The 15,434-nt window shown below is 44.5% G+C and overlaps 1 protein-coding gene across 1 annotated transcript in view; it reads right to left on the reverse strand.

Annotated features, from left to right (window-relative positions):
- Nucleotides 1–15,434, reverse strand: part of LOC122944426 (sphingosine-1-phosphate lyase 1-like) — a 193,223-nt gene that overhangs the window by 62,823 nt on the left and 114,966 nt on the right. The window contains exons 6-7 of the mRNA XM_044302666.1: nt 2,282–2,361; nt 664–792 (exon numbers count right to left, since the gene is read on the reverse strand). Of these exons, the coding sequence (XP_044158601.1) occupies nt 664–792; nt 2,282–2,361 (209 nt within the window). The remainder of the gene's footprint in view (nt 1–663; nt 793–2,281; nt 2,362–15,434) is intronic.

The raw sequence follows: 15,434 nt of genomic DNA on the forward strand, positions 1-15,434 counted from the left end.
CTTTGGGCAACAGATCATCGGTGAGAGGCACACACAGGTTTTTCTCAGGAATTCATATGAAATCCACGACTTGCTGTATTTTAAAAGAATGGCGCTGTACATCATCAAGATCAATGTTTTCTTCTCCGATCTTGATATCCACTGGGCTGCTGGAGAATGTGCTTAATTCATGATGAGGCTCCTGCTTCTTCCTAAATTAACCATATCCTCCAGAAGTCCATGCGCCTAGAGTGGAATCTATGCCAGCTGGTGTAGTTTCCGGTAATCATTTATGCAAAAAAATTGGCGTAAATTATGAAAAATCTGACAAGGGCATATGACCTCTCCCACACCACCTTTTTTGGAAACTGGTGGGGGCTGTGTAAAACCTGCAGTTTACAACTTTTTAACATCAGTATTCTGGCTAGGGGCAATGGCAAGTGACCCCCCCAGAGTGCCTATAGGTCCCCATGTGCTGCAGTATGGGGTTTGTGCGAGTGGCAATGCCATGTGCTTGAGGTCTAAAAGGTGTTACCGCACTCATATTGAAAAAATATATGGATATTGAAGTATTTAATCACAAAAGGAAACAGCTCCTGCTGGGGTTAATCCGAATCTCACACTGCACTTCAATTTCTTAGAGCCTAACAGTGCTGAAGACTTGAGAAAAGACAAATAACTCACTGCTCCACATGTCTCAGGACCTCCGTTAAAAAGGTTACACGCCATTCTTATTACTTCTGCTTCCATTTTACGTACACCGGGAAAAACATCAGGATGTAAAGGATTGCTCCAGGCAAACTCTCCGTACACCTGTATATAGCAAAGAGAATGGTTTTAACTTAATTTTCATTGAAAAACAATGTAGCTTTTAGCTGTACCCCTAAGGCTGGTTTCACACGGGCGTTGAGGAAAAAGATGAGGGTGCGTTGCGGGAACATGTGCGATTTTTCAGCGCGAATGCAAAACATTGTAATGTGTTTTGCACGCATGTGAGAAAAATTGGCATGTTTGGTACCCAAACCCGAACTTCTTCACAGAAGTTTGGGGTTTGGGTTAGGTGTTGTGTAGATTGTATTATTTTCCCTTATAACATGGTTATAAGGGAAAATAATAGCATTCTTAATACAGAATGCTTAGTACAATAGGGCTTCAGGGGTTAAAAAAAATAATAATTTAACTCACCTTAATCCACTTGTTCGCACAGCCCGGCTTCTCTTCTGTCTTCTTTGAGGAATAGGACCTTTGATGACGTCACTGCGCTCATCACATGGTCCATCACATGATCTTTTACCATGGTGATGGATCATGTGACGGACCATGTGATGAGCGTAGTGACATCACCACAGGTCCGTTTCCTGTTATAAGGGAAAATTATAATGATCGGGTCTCCATCCCTATCGTCTCCTGGCAACCGTGCGTGAAAAATCGCACCGCATCCGCACTTGCTTGCGGATGCTTGCGATTTTGACGCAGCCCATGCACAATATAGACATGCTGCGATTTTCACGCAACACACAAGTGATGCGTGAAAAAAATAAATAAAAAATAAATAAAAAAAATTTAAATCACCGCTCATCTGCACAGCCCCATTAAAGCAAATGGGTCCGGATTCAGTGTGGGTGCAACGCGTTCACCTCACGCATTGCACCCGCGTGGAAATCTCTCGTCCGTGTGAAAGAGGCCTAAGCATTCTTTCACACATAAATCAAATACATGCACTATAGAAGCATGAATTCCATAGGCACCTTATAAACATCATAGAGGACGTTCAGGAACCCCTCCCCCCACTATCTGGATTAGAGAGCTTCAAAGAGAAACTCCAGTTCAGGTCTCCCCATTGTCATATATTATTTGATCATCTATTTATATAAGGGGCTTGTGCATTGGTCTCATAATGATGGCCCATGAGACTATGTGTCCTCTTCAAAGTTGAGCTGCACGATGTCTCCCTTGTAGCGGCGCGGTGTAATTTCAGCTGCCTGTTCCATTCACTTGTATAGGACGAGAAGCTGTAGTTACACTGCGCTGATGCTTGAAGAGAGATGGCGTGCAGGAAAATACTGAAGAGGAAGGAGAATTCCCATGAGCACAGCAAACCCTTCAAACTGCTGATCGTCAGGGCTGCCGGTAGGAGGACCCCCACCGATCTGATATTGATGACCTATGCTAAGGATAGGTAATCAATATATACCACTGCACATCCCCTTCAAACCATTTCTAGTGCAGCCCCAGCAGAGTATCAATCCGCTGATATTTCTGGGGGTTCTGAGCAGGGACACAGCATTATTCTGACTTCTACCTTCACAAGAAGTTGGGTAAGCTGTTCATCTCCGCTATAAACCGTTCCAGACACTTTTCCTTGCTCCCATGACACCTCACCTGAAACAGACAATTAGGGCTGTAAATTAAGGAACAAATCTACTGCAGACAATGAGAAGCTACACCGCAACATTTTTGGCACATGACATTTCATGAATTTCAATGGAGTTGCTATGTCACATGCTACATTCTGCGAATGCTAGTGCCGCAAAAAATCCATCCAAGACAGATTTTTTTTGCGACCATCCCGTTGCGGTCACAACATGTGGCATGCCACATAGCAATACCATTGAAATACATTATATCAAATGTCGCCATGTAGCCATAACGCTTTGTGTCATGCGACACATGTTGCCGTATAACTGGACCCTTAAAGGGGTTGTCCAAGTTATTTTTATTGATGTCCTATATACTTGAGGAGGAACAAGCCGTCCCACTGAAAAAGTGAATAGGAAGGCTTCTTGTAACTACACCTGTCCATCATCGCTGCTGTTGCGACAGTGAGCAGGTAAACAATGAAAAGAAGGCAGCGATGGCACGACATGCACTTTTTCTTCAACCAGCTGAGTGTTGGACCCCCCGCTGATTTGATATTGATGACCTATCCTGAGGATACGCCATGAATAAAAAAATTACTTGGACAACCCCTTTAAATGTGTTTAAAACAGATCACAGGGCTTTGTATACATGGGTCACAGTGCCAATTTTAGAGGGGGTCCTGCATTCTAGATACAATTTGGAGTTCCTTCTTTTATGAGGTTTTACTTTATTTTACTTATTAATAAAAGCACTACAAGACGGATTTTATAAGACTCCGATACAAACACCAACCTGGAATTTATAGTATATTTCCATTTCGTCCACCATGACGGCTTAACCTGGAGATTGACCTCTGTAGGGGCAGGAACACATAGTTTAAAAGGCCACCACCCACTCTCACCCTCAATGTTTCCTGTCCCTACGGGGCACCTCACAGAGAGACCTCCTGTAGGAGGTGAGAAGATGACAGCGTTTGTTATTTTTAAAATACCTGTTGGGATCGCTATCCCTTTCCTCTGCCCTCCGACGGCTCCGTCCTAAGCTGGGCAGAGGTGGACTATGGAGACGATCTCGTTCCTGTTCCAGCGGGGGCCCGAATCCCTCCCCAACGCGCAGGGTACCCCCCCTCCTGGAGGAAGCTGACCGCGCACTGTTGAACACAATGCACGTGGACCCCTTAGTGTGAAGCCGCACAGTCTCTGTTCCAGGCCGGCAGGAGTTTAGGGTGCAGAGCTAGGAGCCGGGACGCACGCGCACAAAGATGACGTCAGACGCCGCATCTATCACTCAAAGGCGGGAGATTTGAAAAGAATTAGCATCCCAGTAAGGCTCCTGCTCCAGATGTCGGCCCCCGATACCCCTGCAGACCAGATGGACTCCACAGATGCCCCCTCGGCTGCTCAAATCGTGAGTTCCCCTGTGGGGAAGGAAAATGTGTATCATATTGTCATGCTACTTCTTGCAATAACCTACCAATACTGGGTTGCTCCTCTTTTAGGGAATGAAAGAGCCCAGAACTAAGGCCAAAATCCCTAGATGCGCGACTTGTGGCAAAAGATTGCCGGAAAAATTACAAAAAGAAGCTCTGCAAAGTCTGCATTAGGCCTCATGCACACGACCGTTGTGTGCATCCGTGGCCGTTGTGCCGTTTTCTGTTTTTTTTCGCGGACTCATTGACTTTCAATGGGTCCGTGGAAAAATCGGAAAATGCACCGTTTTGAAGCCGCATCCGTGATCCGTGTATCCTGTCCGTCCAAAAAATATGACCTGTCCTATTTTTTGGACGGACAACGGTTCACGGACCCATTCAAGTCAACGGGTCCGTGAAAAAACACGGATGCACACAAGATGGGCATCCGTGTCCGTGATCCGTGGCCGTAGGTTACTTTCATACAGACGGATCCGAAGATCCGTCTGCATAAAAGCTTTTTCAGATCTAAGTTTTCACTTCGTGAAAACTCATATCCGACAGTATATTCTAACACAGAGGCGTTCCCATGGTGATGGGGACGCTTCTAGTTAGAATACACTACAAACTGTGTACAAGACTGCCCCCTGCTGCCTGGCAGCACCCGATCTCTTACAGGGGGCTGTGATCCGCACAATTAAAATTGTGCGTATCATAGCCCCCTATAAGAGATCCGGGGCTGCCAGGCAGCAGGGGGCAGACCCCCTCTCTCCCCAGTTTAAATTTCATTTAAAGTATGATGCTTCTACTATTGTACTATTGCCAAATAACCATGGCAACCAGGGCTGCAGTAGCGTCCTGGTTGCGATGGTTACCGATCAGAGCCCCAGCGATTAAACTGGGACTCCGATCGGAACTCCGCTGCCACCAATGATCGGGGGGGGGGGGGGGGATGGGAGGCCGCACACTGGCCACCAATGCTGTTAATGCTATAGAGGGAGGGGGGCCGATGGGGGGCGCACACTGTGCGACCAACGAATTATTACAATAGAGGGAGGAAGGGGGGGGGGCGGGGGGGGCGCACACTGTGCCACCAACGAATTATTGCAATTGAGGGAGGAAGGGGGGGCGGGGGGGGGGCGCACACTGTGCCACCAACGAATTATTACAATAGAGGGAGGAAGGGGGGGGGCCGGGTGGGGCGCACACTGTGCCACCAATGAATTATTACAATAGAGGGAGGAAGGGGCGGTCGGGTGGGGCGCACACTGTGCCACCAACAAATTATTACAATAGAGGGAGGAAGGGGGGGCACACACACTGTGCCAACAACAAATTATTACAATAGAGGGAGAAGGGGGGGGCGCACACTGTGCCACTAACCTATTATTACAATAGAGGGAGGGAGGGGGGCCGCACTGGCCACCAATGATATTCAAACTGGGGAGGGAGGGGGGTCTGCCCCCTGCTGCCTGGCAGCCCTGATCTCTTACAGGGGGATATGATACGTACAATTAACCTCTTCAGGTGCGGCACCTGAGGGGTTAATTGTGCTGATCACGGCCCCCTGTAAGAGATCGGGTGCTGCCAGGCAGCAGGGGGCAGTCATGTACACAGTTTGTAGTATATTCTAACTAGAAGCGTCCCCATCACCATGGGAACGCCTCTGTGTTAGAATATACTGTCGCATATGAGTTTTCACGATCTAACTCATATCCGACAGTATATTCTAACATAGAGGCGTTCCCATGGTGATGGGGACGCTTCAAGTTAAAATATACCATCGGATTGGAGAAAACTCCTATCCGATGGTATAAAAGGGACTCCTGACTTTACATTGAAAGTCAATGGGGACGGATCCGTTTGAAATTGCACCATATTATTATTATTATTTATTATTAAAGCGCCATTCATTCCATAGCGCTGTACATATTATAAGCAATGCACATACATAGCACAGACAATTGCACTAATCATAAACAAGATGAGTTACAAACTGGTACAGAAGGAGAGAGGGCCCTGCCCGTGAGGGCTTACAATCTGCATAGTATGGGAGAAGGACACAGTAGGTGCGGGTTAAGTTGGTCATGGCGGTATAGAGGCAGCAGGGTCACTGGTTGTAGGCTTGTCTGAAGAGGTGGGTTTTCAGGTTTCTTTATTTATATTGTGTCAACGTCAAACGGATCCGTCCGCATTGACTTGCATTGTAATTCAGGACGGATCCGTTTGGCTCCGCACTGGCCAGGCGGAAGCCAAAACGACTTTTTTTTCATGTCCGTGGATCCTCCAAAAATCAAGGAAGATCCACGGACGAAAAAACGGTCACGGATCACGGACCTACGGACCCCGTTTTTGCAGACCGTAAAAAAAAACAGTCGTGTGCATGAGGCCTTAATGAGCTTGTCAAAGAGGAGCAACCGTCCATACTTATGGAGGTCAAATCAATGATTCAGAGTGAAATTTAATCCTTGTTAGCCTCTCTCAGATCTGCCCCTTCTACTCCACCTGCGAAAAAAATTGCGAATGTCTGCTCCATCCTTCTCTGAATCAGAGGACATGGACGAAGACGCTTCCAACTCTAGACAGAACGTAGATGCACTATCAGAGGGTGAAATAGTAGAGGACAGGAAAAAGTATTACTTTTCGTCTGAGGAGATGGAAGATTTATTGGGCGCCGTAAGGGCAACCATGGGCATTGAGGAGGTACAAAAACCTTGATCGGTCCAAGACGAGATGTTTGGAGGGCTCAGAGCTAAGAAATCTGAAGTATTTCCAGTGAACGAAAATATAAAGGATATGATCTTGGATGAGTGGACGGACCCTGAGAGGAGACTGGGAGTCCTCAGAAAATTCAAAAATAGATTACTGTTTGAGCCAACTGATATTTAACGAAATTCCGAAAATCGACGTCCAGGTAGCAAAGGTGGTCAAGAAGACCTCCCTTCCCTTTGAGGACTCCTCCCAATTACAGGTTCCGATGGAGAGAAAGGCGGATTCTCTCCTGAAAAAAAGTCCTGGGAAGCATCCATGTTTGGTATAAAAACTAACATAGCTGCAACCTCCGTAGCTAGATCAATGTATTTCTGGCTTAGCGAACTTGAGAACCATATTAAGAATAAAACCCGAGAGAAGAAATTCTAATTTCCATTCCTCTCCTCAAATCAGCTACAGCATTTTTGCCTGATGCCTCAGCCGAGTCCATGAGGTTTGCTGCCAAAGATGCTGCTCTTTCAAATTCTGCAAGGAGGGCCCTGTGGATGAAATCCTGGGGAGGCAATAGAGCATCAAAATCTAAATTATGCTCTATCGCTTTTTCAGGGAAATATGTTTCTGGTCCCGTTCTGGATTCTATCCTCGAGAAAGCGGCAGATAAAAAGGGATTCGCTGAGGAAAACAAAAAGAAGCCCTTTCGTCCCTTTAACACCCAATCCAGGTCCTATAGGGGGAAGGGGGAAACCGGTAGGTGGAGCTACCAAAAAGGAGGAAAGGGCAGAGTGTTCCTTCTCAATCACCAAAACAAACAAACAGTCTGACAAACAATGACGCCAGAGTGGGAGGAAGGTTGAGGAGATTTCTACCCTTTTGGGAAACCACGACCCAGAACCCCTGGGCCTTGGATATTTAAAAAAACGGCTATCAGATAGAATTCTCCTCAACCCCTCCCAAAAAGTTTTGGATAACCTCTCACAGCTCAAAAAGTTCTGGGAAGGATTTGGCAGGGCACCCTGCAGTTTATAGAGTCAGGTGTGGTAGTAAAAGTCCCCTGTTCAGAAGAAGGAAGGGGTTATTATTCCAACCTGTTTTTGGTACAGAAGCCAGACGGCTCCTTTCGTACCTTCATAAACCCAAAGGGGTATAAATACGTCCATTCTTTACAGGATATTCAAAATGGAATCTATAACGTCCATCACTCCTCTAATCAAAGTAGGAGATTACATGACGTCCATAGATTTGAAGGACGCTTACCATACACAAACTCGTAAAAATATCTCAGGTTTGCGCTGATAGACAGCACCGGAGTGGTAAACCACTTCCAGTTCACGGCTCTACCCTTCGGAATTTTCTTCGGCCCCGAGAATTTTCAAAAAGCTAGTAGTGGAAATGATCTCTCCTCTCAGATCAGAGGTAACAAAAGTCTTCCCGTATCTAGACGACTTCCTCATTCTGGGAAAATCTGAATCAGAGGCGTACAGTCTCACCACCTAATTCATCTGTTTTTAGAGTTGGTCTGGATAATAAATCAGAAAAAATCCTGTCTGGTCCCATCAACCAAGATGAAATTCCTAAGAGTACTTTTAGATTCAAGAACTCAGAAGATATCTCTTCCTCAAGAAAAATTAACAACCTTCATAGGTAAAACAAACAAATTTCAGGGCCAGACCAAGTGCTCCATACGCAATGCCATGAGTCTATTGGGAATGATGACCTCCTGCATCACATCAGTATTGTGGTCCCAGGCTCATACCAGGATAACCCAATCCTGGATCCTGAAGAATTGGGACAAGAAACAGTCCTCCTTAGAGAAGAAAATATTCATCCCCACTCATGTAAGATCCGATTTGAATTGGTGGATAGAAAAGACAAATCTGTCGAAAGGTGTAAGTTGGATAAAAGATCCAGAAATCCAGGTGTTCACGGATGCAAGCGGCACTGGATGGGGGGGGGGGTCGAAAGTAGGCTCCTTAAACTACCAAGGTGAAGGGTTAAACAGAATTAGCTGTGTGATCTGTATGAAGGACAAGAGGTTGGGTGACATCATATTGAAGGGTGACTATGTATACAATTACCTCCTGTCTTTATAAGGAGAAGTTTCTAGTCAGCATTTATTATAATGAGAGATGCCTTTCTTTCTCTATAAGGTACTGCTATTATTGTAATAAGAGCTCAAGCTATTCTTGTATGTATGTTTGAAAGTATATAAGGCCCTGTACGACGAACAATAAATAGAACTGTTTCTGACATAATTCTGCATCTGTCATTGACACGTTCTCCAGACGTCTGTCTTCGGGGACACAGAAAGGAATCACGGTGCATAGAGAGAAGGATGATATTCTTTCAGTTGGGAGCTCGTCCGTGTAATAGAAGTACAGGAATTCGGTAAGTAACGGAACATTCCTGTCTAAAGACTGGGGACATTCCGATGCTTTCCGTAAAATTTTCTGTTACTTCTATTTTGAATCCGCTTTAGACACTCTGAAAGAGATAGGGAAGCTACCTTTAGGGAAGGTAGAATATTAGAATCTGTCTTTAGGGAAGATAGAATGATTAGAATCTGTCTTTAGGGAAGATAGAATATTAGAATCTGTCTTTAGGGAAGATAGAATATTAGAATCTGTCTTTAGGGAACATAGAATGAAAAAAGATAGTGTCTGTCTTTAGGGAAGATAGACTGTAAATAGACTCCTGGCCAGGTCACACAGATACTTTAGGGAAGTATTTTATAGTTAGTTATATCTTTTCGGGAAGGATATACCAGAGGTAGTCTTTTGGGAAGACTTCATATAGTGTCTGCACCTTGATTTCTTTTGTCACCCCCTGTCTGTTGCTTCTTTTCTGTCGCTTTCTTATGCTTTCTGTTATGTTATGATGTTATACAGCATTAAGTAATTTTTTATGCTGAATGTAAGCAGCAATTGAAACTGTGACCACTGTACTAACTTTATTGTGTGTGTCCTGGATGACCTTTTAAGCCCGCAACTGGTGACCGCGAGTAACTATTTTAAGGGATTATACTACCTGATAATTGTGAAGGACGTTGTGCATAGATTCTGTACGGACAGTCCTGGGGTCAATTTAGCTCTGCCTCCATCTCAATTAAGTTATATGACATGGGTGCACAGCAAGGAAAGGTCTCTCCACCCCCTCCGAATGTAGGTGAAAAGTGTGAGGATTATGTAGCCCGAGTCTGTGGGACTGATTATTGTTTAGTTACTCCCTGGGTTGATAATCTGGCAGTATGGACAGAGTGAATAAAGAGTATGAATTTGTTCCCTCAGGAAGAGGCTAATGACGTCTTCCATATGGATATGGTGATAAGGATTATGTTTGGATGACACTGAAGCTTACCCATGTTATGGTCCAGACCCCAGTGGGACATGCAGTGTATGCAGTCAAGTAGGGAAAATTGCCTTACTTAAGCACCATAATGGTATGATGGACCAAATAAAGGTTCACAAGCAGTAGGCAGGGAACCAGGAGGGAGGGATATATATATATAAAAATAAACATGAGTTAGATAAAGAATTGACAAGGAGTTCACTCTAGAAGCCCTTCCTCCCAATTTAGGAAATATCCCACAGATATATCCGTCCCTTCTAACAGGTGACTTAGATTAAAAAGTACTTTGAGGCCCAAGCATTATTAAATTGGCTCAAAAGGGAAGAAGATAGGAGGAGAAGAGCTGACACTCTGGAGTCCTTTTACAGTACACACTTCTTCTTCACAGCATCTGTTGGGAGATAGTTTAGACGCTGCCCGCAGCTCCCTGCCCCCCTTCTCCTCATGTCCATTACATACACAAGGCTTCGAGTGACAGCAGTGAGGGGGGGGGGGGCTCCTGAGCTAAAAATGCAGTTTCTGACAGTTTGGGATTGACCAGTTGTTGTCCTGGAAATACGAGAACATGTAGAATACAATTCACACATTTCTAACACTAGAGATGTCATTTCTCCCATGCGCCTTAGATCACAAAAGAATGTTTCCCCAAACCTGAACATATACCTCCTCATGATGAGGACAGTGACCTTAAGGAACGGTTCATTTTTATGACTATAGGGGTCATCTTGTTAAAGGGACCTATTGAAGTAGTTGATATTAATAAGGTTGTTATTATACCCATAGTCCCCTGTGGTTCCTGACGTACCATCTCTGCTATCAGCTATTCCTGCCCAGGCAGAGGTTTTCTCTGTTATTGATTTGATGAATGCATTTTTTTCTGTCCCAGTTGACAAGGAGACACAGCCACTTTTTGCTTTCACGTTTAGATTTCGCCAGTATACTTGGTGTAGAATGCCTCAGGGTTATGTGGACTCTCCAGTAGTCTACTCCATTGTCCTCCACATTACACTGCGCCCTTGGACTACCCCTCATGGTTCTGTCCTTCTACAATATGTGGACGATCTCCTCATATGTAGTTCTACTCGGGAGGCCTGCCAGGCAGACTGTGTTAGTTTACTACTGTGGTTATGTGACACATTACAATGGTGTATGGAAAGAGTTGAGTATTTGGACTTTGTTCTCAGTAAAGGTGAGAGGAGAATCAGCCATGTCAGAATTACTGCCATACTGGGTCTGCCCCGCCCACAAACCAAGAAGGACATGTTGACCTTTCTTGGCATGATTGGTTACTGCCGCCAATGGATTGCTGATTGTTCCTAATAATATTCTGAGACAAGCCACTAATACTGAGATGCCTGACTCCATTAAATGGTCTGATGACATGTTACAAGCTTTTAGTCATTTGAAATGTGCAATGGTTTCCAGTCCTGGTTTGGGCCTGCCCGACTATGGCGTGATGTTTCACTTATTTGCCAGGGACAATTGTAAAACCATGGCAGGAGTCCTGACGCAGGATCATGGAGGTAAATTCCACCCTGCTGCTTTTTTTCTCAAAAGTGGTTCCCGTACAGGTTTAGGGCATGCCTGCGTGTCTCAGGAGTTTGGCAGCCTGTGCTATGGTCGCTGAGATGGTCACGCCTATCACCCTGGGTCATCCCACTACTCTGCATGCCACACGATGTTCAGGCCCTGTTGAGGAACATACATACGCAACATATGTCAGCACAAAGACTGAGTGGATATGAAGTTTTGTTGCTATCTAATCCTCAACTTCATATCAAATACTCAGCACCCACGTTCGGTCCAATGGCTATACTGAATGCTCTACTTGGCTACAAGGGAGAACAGGATGATTTGCCTCCCCCCCATGCATGTGCTGAACTTATACATGAGCATACCTCACCTAGGCCTGACTTACAGTCCACACCCATTGATGGAGCACCTGATATATTTATGGATGGATCCTGTTCCCGCCCTAATGTTGGGGGAACGATGTGGCTGTATATACTGATTCCAAGTATGCCTTTGGGGTTGTCCATGATCATGAGGTAATCTGGCAGAGGAGAGGCTTCATAGCTGCAGCTGGGAGATGAATCTCACATTACACCCTAGAACATGATCTCCTGGCCACCATCCACTTACCGAGCGAAGTTGCTCTTATCAATTGTAAGGCACATATTGGTCTACAAACGCACATAGCTAAAGGGAATGCCCTGGCTGATCAGGCAGCAAAGGAGGCTGCTATTAGGACGGCAGCGACGGTTCAAATGCCTTCACTGGTTCCAGACATTACCCTTCCTGACAATCTATTGCTCAGCCTCCAGGATTTGGCTATCAGTAGCGACAAACTGGCATGACAGTCGATAGGTGCAGTACAAGACCCTAATACGGGTCTTCTCTGCAAAGAGGGGAATCCATGTATCCCAGTTGCAAGCGCCCCGATTTTAATTGAACAGTATCATGGTCTTAGCCATAGGGGAGCACAGGCAACCACTGACCTCATTCAGAGAGATTTTTTTATACCAGGTCTTAGATCAAAGGTACAATCTTATGTTTACCGGAGTATTATATGTCTCAGAAATTAGGATGCAGCCTAACAAGGATACTGGGTACTCACCATTTGGGGTCCTAATGGGAAGACCCTTCCCCACCCCTTGGGGTCAAAGGCCCCTGTGATAGAAAAAAGGGATCTAGAAGTGGTACAAGCAGAATATGTGAGGAAACTTATAGAAACTGTAGATCAAATTGAACAAGATATTGCTCGTACCTCTCCTTTCTCTCCACAGGAACCTACGCATCCTTTCCAACCAGGAGATGTGGTGATAGTCCAGAGACTGGCAAAAGGACGAAAACAGACTGAGTTCCTGTTTGGACCACCCACCCGAGTGGTAGTAGTCACCAGAACAGCGATTCTCACAGAAGAGGCTCCAATCTGGATTCACGCTAGCAGAGTGAAAAGGGTTCCTGAGGCTTCTTCTCCGGTGATGGACAAAGATAAAGAGGGTGAAGCAGGTGTGAATTCCCTGAACAAAGAGGGGAGCTCAGAAGAAGTTTCCCTGAAAAGTGCCTTGCCACAGGCTGAAGATGATGACCCCCACAATATTCTGGGAGATAATATTCTAGGAGATTTGTTTGTCTGCTGATAATTATTAGTCTGGCTTATTACTACATGTATTTATCACCCAGAGGAGATGAGTTTCTTCTGCGGTGCACCAAATAATCAGACAGTATATAAAAGAGCTCAGGAGCAAGATCCCTTGGCTCCCGTCCCCTTTTATTCTGAACAGAATAGTATAGTCAGGATGGCAAATGCCCTAAATGTTAGTTCATTGTGCCTTACAGACTTACAGAGCCCACGGGATCTTATACAAACATGTGTTATTGCTGTGCCTACACCCGATGACTCCCTCCTTGAAGTCTGGTCGAAGGCGAACAATACACAATCTTTTATTCCCCTGCAGGGATAATATTAGAATAACAACTATTAATATGACTACAGCAGAAACTTGTTTTACTTTCCCAGGATATAACTTTATATTGTGATAATAGAGACATAAAAAGTGAATTACCTAGGAATAGTGTATATGATTATATTGACGACAATCTGTAAAAAGAATAGTAGACCTGCTAGCTCCCTGAATAATTCCGTAAGTTGTAATAAGACCATTGAGACTCCTAGTTTTATCTATAATATAATGCTCCCTAAAGGATGGTTTTTGTCTTGTGGTAACAGCACCTACAATTACATTCCTGCTAATGTTATTGGAGGTCCCTGTGCGTTATCCAGGCTGACTTTGGCTTTTCCCAGTTAACCCCCTATCAGGAGAGCTTACAGATCAGTTACCAAGACTTTATCAGAAGATTGTGACTCTACTTTACCCTTTCTCAGCCATACAGAATATATAAGTTTGGGCGCCTCTATATTAGGAGTGCCTGGACTGGCTATATATAATACTCGTACTATAAATTCTATTGCATGTGACTTAGCAAAATCCCTCTATCGCCTTATCAGACATGCTTTTAGATATACAAGGTATAAGAGGAGCAGTGCTTGAAACTAGATTTGCTGTAGATTATCTGTTACTGAAGCATAATATAGGATGTCAAGATTTTAAAGGAATGTGTTGTTTTAATTTATCTGATCATTCCAGATCAATCCAGTCCCATATTCAAGGGTTACATGAAATTGCTAATAATATCAGGAAAGATGTTCAGTCATCCTATTGGTGGGACTGGTTATTGAGCTGGCTGCCGGATTTGAGTTGGTTAAGAACATTATTGATCAGTATTATAATTATTATTGCTTCCTTGATTGTTATATGATGTTGCATCCAATGTATCCCTTCCCTCATACAGATGTTTTGTGAAATGTGTCCAAAACTCACAGATCCTGGTCAAGCATATGCTACTTACCTCTTGTTGAGAGAGAAAAGATAAGTCATATTTATGACTTAAGAGGGGATTGAAGGGTTAAACAGAATTAGCTGTGTGATCTGTATGAAGGACAAGAGGTTGGGTGACATCATATTGAAGGGTGACTATGTATACAATTACCTCCTGTCTTTATAAGGAGAAGTTTCTAGTCAGCATTTATTATAATGAGAGATGCCTTTCTTTCTCTATAAGGTACTGCTATTATTGTAATAAGAGCTCAAGCTATTCTTGTATGTATGTTTGAAAGTATATAAGGCCCTGTACGACGAACAATAAATAGAACTGTTTCTGACATAATTCTGCATCTGTCATTGACACGTTCTCCAGACGTCTGTCTTCGGGGACACAGAAAGGAATCACGGTGCATAGAGAGAAGGATGATATTCTTTCACAAGGCAGATGGATAAACATCATAAAAGTAAGATCTTCCAACTACCTAGAACTAAGGGCTCGGAAAACACCTGAATATTCTCTCCGACAATATGACGGAAGTAGCATACTTAAAGCACCGGGGAGGCACAAGAGCTCCAAGGCTAGAAAAACTGGAAGGGAGAATATTCTTTTGGGCAGAAAATAATGTATCCTCCATCACGGCTATTCACCTAAAAGGTACGGAAAATGTACAATCAGACTGCCTCAGCAGAAAGACCATAGATCCTGGGGAATGGTCCCTAAATCCAGAAGTGTTCAGAAAAATCTCCAAAAAAGGTGGGGAATTCCTCAGATAGACTTCTTCGCAGCAAAAGAGAACGCGAAGGTCGGGCACTTTTGCTCCCAAAACCCCAGGAAATACCCTTGGGCGGTGAACGCCTTCTCGATAAGATGGACCTGGGATCTCACCTATGCTTTTCCTCCATGGGTGTTAATTCCCAGAGTACTACAAAAGATAAGGTCCGACCCGGTAACAGTAATCCTAGTGGTCCCATACTGGACAAAGAGAAACTGGTTCCCGATCTTAAAGGAATTAGCGCTGGAGGAGCCATGGATAATTCCCCTCCGGGAGGACATTTTCCCGCAAGGTCCGATCCTCCATCAGAATCCAGGCCTATTCAAATTGTCAGCATGGATCCTGAGCGCAAGGTATTAAAAAGCAGGGGCCTTTCCGATAAATTCATCAATACCCTTAAATCCAGCAGGAAAACAAGTCACCTCCGCGATATATCTCAAAATCTGGAGGAAATACTGCACCTGGCTG

Source organism: Bufo gargarizans, chromosome 8 (genome assembly GCF_014858855.1).
Source record: "Bufo gargarizans isolate SCDJY-AF-19 chromosome 8, ASM1485885v1, whole genome shotgun sequence".
Lineage (NCBI taxonomy): Eukaryota > Metazoa > Chordata > Amphibia > Anura > Bufonidae > Bufo > Bufo gargarizans.